The following is a 7,755-nucleotide window of genomic DNA, read 5'->3' on the forward strand; positions in this document are numbered from 1 at the left end:
CACAGTTTCCAGATTTATCAAACAAGGAGAACAGTGTCCACAGTGCCATTTGCTCTGAAGATTAAGTGGGTCAACTTGGGTTAGTGCTTAGCAAATGCAAGGATGGAACCTGAAGACCCCCTGCTAACTGAAAGGCACCAGTCACAAAGGAGCACATGTTACAGAGTGCACGCACAGGAAACACCGGAGAAGGCACATTCACGCAAACAGCAGGTCACTAGCTGCTATAGGCTGTAGGAGGCGGTGATGGGGTGGGGGCGTAACGGTTAAGGCATGGATACAAGGTTTCTTTCTGGGATAATAAAAATATCCCAAAATTGATTCAAGCGATGGCTGCATAGCTCTGTGGTATACTGAAATCCATGGGATGACACACTTTAAATGGGTGAATTATATGGTATGGTATAGTATATGCATCATGCTTTAATAAAATCATTACCCAAAAGGTGCTTAATGTAGCCTAGCCACAAAGCAACTACCATGAAAGTGCTAGCTTAATCATTATTATTATTGCTTTGATACAGGATGGACCTTCCTGTAGGCTGGTCACCCTCATTTCTGGGGCCTCATGAGGAGCACTGCTCCAAAGGAGCCCTTAGTCTGTGATAAGAAGACCTAGGTGCTGCCTTAGCCAAATTCCTCCCAATACTTCTGAAGTGAAACATGTCCTAAGAGCACTTATGTCAGTCACTAGGAAGCCACTCTGATGGTGTGGGTCAGTCATATTGCTTCATGTGGCCGAAACAATAAAATGCTGTTTTGGCTTAATTACCTCCGGAAAACATTTTTATGCCCTTTCCTTTATAAATTAAAATATAAGGAAAAAAGAAAAAAATTGAGAACAATATTTGTCTTTATTACTTCAAGAATCATTACTAAGAGGCTCAGTTGGGGAGATGAAAAAGTTCTGGAGGTAGATGGGGGTGATCACTGCACAACAATGTGAATGACTCAATGCTACCACAATGAACACCTAAAAGTGGTAAAACAGTAAATTTTGTTTATTTTAACACAGTAAAAAAATAATTGCTCCTTAACCTCTAGAAACCCAGAAACGACGTGGAGAGTTTCACCTTTGACACATCACCGAGAACTGAATGTTTTGTGGAACCCCTGCACCCTTCCTGTTTGAAGCCCTAATCCCAAGACTGACAGCATTAGAAGGTGGGACCTTCAGGGAGGGAGCAGAAGATGAAGAGATCAGAGCTCTTTGAGCCATGTGAGCGAGACCAGAAGAGGGCCCTTACGAGACATGGAATCAGCACCTTAATCTTGGACTTCCCTGACTGCATATGACGGTGAGAAATAACACACACACACACACACACACACACACACACACACACACACACACACAAACATATGCAGGCTGGCAGGAACTCATTCTGGCCCAGGGGCCCTGCTCTCTGAAAGCCGCTCAGATCTGGTCAGAGGCTCACCTGGGGCGCTGGAGTCAGGGGTCGAGGGCTGCTCCCCACTCAGCGGAGACTCTTCCATGAGAAGTCCAAGGCTGGTTCCTTGGGTGTGCTTACTGCCACGGATGGTGTGCATAGTGTTTCTGAAAGGAGAAGTGAGGAGTGTGAGCTGACAGCCCCTCTGCCCTCCCTGCTGGAGCTCAGGCCTCACATCAGGGGGATGCCCCAGGAACCTGCATGACACATCCAAAAACACACGCTACCCCAGGCCTTCAGGCCTTCCTCTTTCTCTTAGCCCCTTCCACAACTCCATTGCTGTCATCAGCTTGACTCTCCCACCACCTAGCCCTGCTGCTGAAATATCCTTCTGTTCACTGATAGATCTAGCATACTTAGAACAGTGCCTGAGATACAGGAGGTACTTCACACATATATATTGAACAAATATTGAATGGACCTGCCAAAATACAGTTCCTATAACCTTCATCTGGGCTTGCAACTATCTGGCTCCAGAATTATCAGTGACTCCCAGTTCACTGAGATATGTGGCATTCACCTCCCTTTGCTCTCTTTCCCCACTCAGATCTGTCCTCTCTGCAGACCTCACAGCTTCTAAAGAGCTTACTATACCTCATGCTTGTTCAAATACTTATTTAGGCTGAGCCTCATAGTGTCATTTCTTCAAGAACTGGGTTCTGAGTACCTGGACCTGGGCTGGGTGTGTCCAGAATCCAGGCTCAATACAGAAAGTAACCAGGGAGCACCAAAGACTGGCCCAAAAGCACACACCACAGATGGGCCAGATGGAAAGACAGCTCACTTGAGTTGATTTTTTCCCTTGCAAAGAAGTAAGAGCACACTCATTATGAAATTAACAGCAGGGAAGAAAAGAAGAAAGGAATTTTCTAGGTCAGTTGTTTCAAACAGCAGGTTGTAGCCCATTGGGAGGATTATAAAATTTGTTCAGTGTTGTGAGCACCATTTAAAAAATAAGCAGAGAGCTGGGCATGGTGGCACATGCCTGTAATTCCAGCATGTGGGAGGTTGAGGTGGGAGATCACCATGAGTTCAAGGAGAGCCTAGGCTACAATAATGAGTTTAAGGCTGTCTGAACTACATAGCAAGACCCTGTCTCAAAAAACAAAACAAAACAGCAGAAAATATCAGAGTACATTCCACCTAGCTAGGGTCAATGTTTTCTGAATTACATATATGTTCAATGAGCTATAACAAAAGTACATTTCTTATTGTGATCATGATCAATAGTTCAAAACATACTGCAGTAGGAGAGGATTTACTTAAGGGCAACAGTAGTGTGACCCAAAAGGGGGATATGAAAGTCTTCAGACCTGTGTTAAAGCCCCAGCTTTGTTATATTACTTCTATTTTCAATACGTACCATCAGCAATAAGATGGACAAATATTCCACAAACTCTTAGATGCTGGATAAATACAAAACATAGTTTTAAGACACCTAGTTAAAGTTCCAGCAAAGGAAAGGAAACCCCCAGGAACTAAACATGAAAAAGGACATGAAACTCAAGCAAGAGTAAAAGGTAACATGAATGAACAGATTTGATAGATGTTCAGCAAATATTCACTCCCACCCTACACGTGCATGACAGTGCAGTCCTTTTCCTTCTTCTTTAGATGTTTGGTAGAATTCATCTGTAAAGCCAGATGCCCTAAGCTTTTTAGTTGCTAATTCAATTTCTTTATTATTTACTAAGTCTATTCCAATTTTCTATTTCTAGATACAAGTAACTTGTATCTTTCTAGGAATTTGTCTATTTCATCTAACTTATCAAATTTGTTGTTATATGGTTGTTGATAGCATTCCCTTATAGTTTTTACAGTCCTTTTCACTTCTGTAAGGTTGGTAGCAATGCCTCTTGTTTTGTTCCTGACTTTAGTAATTTGCATTTTCTCCTTTAAAAAGAAATCTAGTTAAATGTCAATATTTGGTCTGAAACTTCGTTTTTAAATATTCTAGGTGTTTTGGTAGAGCTGAGTGCACAAGAAAAAAAAAAGAATGAGACTGTACTTTTATGGACTGGTGGAAGGAAAATTAATTAGTTATAGGGCTGGGGATTTAGCTCAGTGGTTCCACCGCCTGCCTCGCAAGGGCAATGACCCGAGTTCGATCCCCAGTATAAAGCAAAACAAGCAAAAAAAATTAGCTAAATTAAGAGCAGAGAAGAAATACAAATTTAGTACTACTAATACCTGGCCTTGGAATTTCGCTCTCTAATCCCTTTTGCTTTATTATTACTATGGTCCTATTGTAAGGGCCTCTGGCTCCCTGGGCTAGTCACTTTCCCTTCTTAGTTCTTACTTTTCCCTTCTTTGCTCTTACAATGGTGGGCATGTGGGAAAGAAAGAACAACACTGAGCATGATGGGCAGGAGTACTTACTGAGTATCATTTGTTTCTGAGACAGGGTCTTACTGGGTAGTCCAGGCTGGCATCGAACTCACTATGTAGCCCAGGCTAGCCTCAAACTCACAATGATCCTCCAATGATCCTCCTTTCAAGAGCTGCGATTATAGGAGTGCACCACAACACCCAGCTACTGAGCATCATTTTGTGCTGAATCCTGTGCTAAGCCTGTTAACACAATTTCACAAACCACAGCCATATGTAATGTAGAGGAACCTATAACTATAGCCAGAGGCACTGGCTGGGTGAGGTGACTGTCACTGCTGCTCACACTTCCCCCTTACCAGGAACTTTAGCCTCTCAACATGTTCCTGGGCTTATGACCAGTCATCCCTGGAGCATGGAAGGGCATAGAAACCCCAACTTCAGTGCAGCAAAGGGCCTTGTAAGCCCTGGCACATATTTATCTCCCCCAGGATAGGAAGCTGGAACACAGTCCAGACCACTGCCACTCAGCTAAGCTGCTGTATTTAGAAGACTGCTTCTCTGTTTTATAAATTTATCGTCTTTATTGGAAGCAATTCAGAGACCATTTTTTCTGAGCAGGGTTAGCTTAATTCTGGGAGGCCTAGTCCGCATAGAGGTGACTGTCACAAAGACATGTTCTGGAGGGATAACACTGGGAAACCCAGTTATCTTCCCTGAGCCTCAGTTTCCTCATTTGCAATTGATCTACGTGGGCCTTTCCCTGGTCCAACTTCTAAGATAAACACTATAATGCATTCTATTTATTTCATCTTCACAACTGCTCAGTGAAGTAAGTGCTCTCATTAGCCCCACTGGACAGAGAGCCGAACTGAGATTCTGAGAAGCTAATTAACCAAACCAGGGAACTGGTAAGTGGTGGGACTGAGGATCAGAACTGGGTATCTAACTTCATGGCTTGAGAGCTTGACCATGTGATGGACTCTACCTCACAGACTTTTTCTGACACCTCAAGGACAGTACAAAGCATCTGGCACAGTGCTCAGGAGGTTCCTTACATCTTTCCTGAGGATGATCTGTCTGCAGGGCAGCAAAACAGCAAAGGAGTGTGGGGAACGGGGGCAGCTGTGGTCTCCCCATGCTCTCCTGAGACATGCAGCAACTCAGGGCACTTCTCTTGTGATGTTGCCTCACATCTTCTGTGGCCATCACAAATGACAGAAAGGAAGTGACACAGTGATGCTATGAAACTTCCTTCCTTTCTTGGTCTCAGCACATTCTCTGTTCCACTTCTGTGGCTGTGTCCTGTCAGGCACGAACCCGGCTCCATCCTGGTGAGCGCTCCCTGGGTGCTTGCTGGCCAGATGGCTGAGCTTCTCAGGCCCCCTCTTCCCCTCAGCGTATTCTCAGTGCATCCAGCTCTCCTGAGCTCCTCCAAAGGGCTGAGCCCCTGCCATGGGTCCTCTTTGTCCACTCACCCTCTGGGGGATTCAACCATGTTTCACACTCATCCTCCCAACTTAGTTCTCTCTCAATAGAGGACTTTAGGCTTCTCCATCCAAATACCTATGGGGTAGGAGGGCCCAAAGGAAACTCATCTTCCTGCTTCTTTCTTGGGGAAAGGCATCACCACCTTCCTAGTCACCAAAGCCAGCATATACTGAGATATACTGTGCCTGAGTCACATGCAGCCATGGGTCCCTAATGCTAGTCCAGTGAGCAGTGTATTCTGCCTTCTAAGAGGTCCCAGTTTGTCCCAAGTCCACACAGAAAATAAATACCCAAACAGGATCAGTGTTGGGTATAGCTTGAATTCCTGAAGGTTTCCATTCATTCTCTCAATCAGAGCAACAATGGCAGCCATAGCTAGTATTTGTTACATGTGTGTGATTATCAAGCACATTCTAAAGTATTCACCCATATAGCTCTAGATAACCTTATCAGATAAGCACAATTGTATTTATATTCACGAACAAGTAAAACACAGAGAAGCAAACAACGTGCCAAGGGTAGCACAGCCCTGGACTAAGCCAGGATCCAAACTTAGGCAATTTGGCTCTAAAGTCAAGGCCACACTATTCTTTTTCATGTACTATTTAAAACAAAGCCTGACAATGGGAAATTTGTATTATACATTATTAAATGAAAAAGTAATTGACACATAATTAAAATACAATAAATCACACATGGTAAAAGTGAAAGTGAGTGATTTGATGTGTTTGATATATATATAGACATTTGTGAAACCATCATAATTCCATTCCATTCAGTATGATGTCAATTTTGCATACATGTACAGTGGCACCTTGGTTCACAAATGCTTTTGTTTACAAACAATTTGGCTTGCAAACAGAACTGCTTGGTAAAATTTTGTTTGCAAATTCTGCACTGGGTGACAAACACAACCACAGCCATCTTTCCCACACAAACACAAACATCACCATCTTTCCCAAAACTGTAAAACAAATTAAATTCATGAACTGAGGTACCACTGTACATAGAAAATGTAGAGGAAAGATATATACCAATTTCTAAGAAGGTTTGCCTGGATTATGGGTAATTTTTAATTCATTCCTTTCCAGAGATTTCTAATTTCCTACAATGAACAAGCAATACTTTTCTGATGAGAACAACCAATGTGACATTTTAAAGGGATAACATGATTAATTAAAAATAAGTTCATAACTTCTCCCAAGTTCCACCCTGCTGCAGAACAGCACCAGGTGAAGCTCTGCAGAGAGGGTGGCAGGGAGCTTGGTCAGCCCCTCAAGCCCACTGGCACTTACTGGATTTCAGTTCCCAAGTGCTTGATGGAGATGTTCTGAAGGCCCAAGGGCATGGCAGGGACAGGCTGCAGGGCAGCTGCAGCACCAACAAGCCCAGTGGGCGTTTTTACAGGGCACAGGAACTCCTTCAGCTCAGCCTCCTCTTGCTCTAGGGAGCCAAGGACAGGATGATCAATCCACCCAGCACAGCACTGGGATGAAAGGCTGATCTCAGGACTACAGACTAACTGACATCAGGCAGGATGTGGACAGCTAGCTACACGGCAAGCAAGCTTGCCTTACAGATTAATAGCAGTAAAGTGGGGCTTTCATTATACATGCGGCAGTTAGTATAACGATATATTTTGCTAGAGCAATCTTCTGGAAAACTCTTAAAAATATGCAAACTTGCAGACATTCCTATAACTGAGAATCCATCCTAAAGAAGTCTAATGCAGAGAAACCCTCATGTGTCAAAGGGTTCATCCCAGCATTGTGTACTTTGCTTCAAACTATAAATAATTTAAACATCTAAAAGCCTGGGACTAGGTTAGGTAAACTATGACACTTTCATAGAATGGGATATTACTCGATGTAAAATAATGTTAGTGAAGAATGCTTAAGAAAATAGGGGCTGAATATAGGTGATGCACACCTATAATCCCAGCACTCAGGAGGCTGGAATTTCCACCTTCTTCTGAGGCAGAAGATTGCAAATTCCAGGCCAGACTGGATCACAGGGTGAGATCCTGTTTCAAAAAAGCATAAATAAATAAATAAATAAATAAATAAATAGGGTTAGGGTTCAGTGGTGGAGCACGTGCTTAGGAAGCACACCAGAACCTGGGTTGAATCACTGCTACAAAAAAAAAAAAGTTACTTTGAATTGTTAACAGAAAGTGGAAAAGAACCAGGACCATTTATGGGATGGAATGTTCCCGACTAGTCAAGAAATTTACATGGCAACACACACCTTTCATTTGGAAAATTCTTGCTGAGTGAAAAAGTGTAGAGGTGGGGGAAATTTATTTTTATATTATATCTTCAAAGAGGTGTGTGGATGCAAAAACATTAAATACAATGGTGGGTGTCAGGAGAGTTGTTGGATTTTCTTAAGAAATACTTTGCAGTCACTCAAACAAAAGTGAACAAGACATTTGCTAATTCTCTTTTTCTTTCTTTCTTTCTTTTTTTTTTTTTTTTTTTTTTTT

The 7,755-nt window shown here is 42.8% G+C and overlaps 1 protein-coding gene across 8 annotated transcripts in view; it reads right to left on the reverse strand.

The window, feature by feature from the left end:
- Tbc1d2 (TBC1 domain family member 2) overlaps positions 1-7,755 on the reverse strand; it is a 50,382-nt gene that overhangs the window by 34,427 nt on the left and 8,200 nt on the right. For 7 of the 8 annotated variants that reach the window (XM_010614390.3, XM_010614389.3, XM_010614392.3 and 4 more), the window contains 2 exons: positions 6,566-6,713; positions 1,440-1,558 (listed from right to left, as the gene is read on the reverse strand). In XM_010614390.3, coding sequence (XP_010612692.1) covers positions 1,440-1,558; positions 6,566-6,713 — 267 coding nt within the window. The remainder of the gene's footprint in view (positions 1-1,439; positions 1,559-6,565; positions 6,714-7,755) is intronic. The other variant, XM_010614396.2, reaches the window with a different exon arrangement.

The sequence above is a fragment of the Fukomys damarensis genome, unplaced genomic scaffold (assembly GCF_012274545.1).
Source record: "Fukomys damarensis isolate Sample0158 unplaced genomic scaffold, DMR_v1.0_HiC HiC_scaffold_36, whole genome shotgun sequence".
NCBI lineage: Eukaryota > Metazoa > Chordata > Mammalia > Rodentia > Bathyergidae > Fukomys > Fukomys damarensis.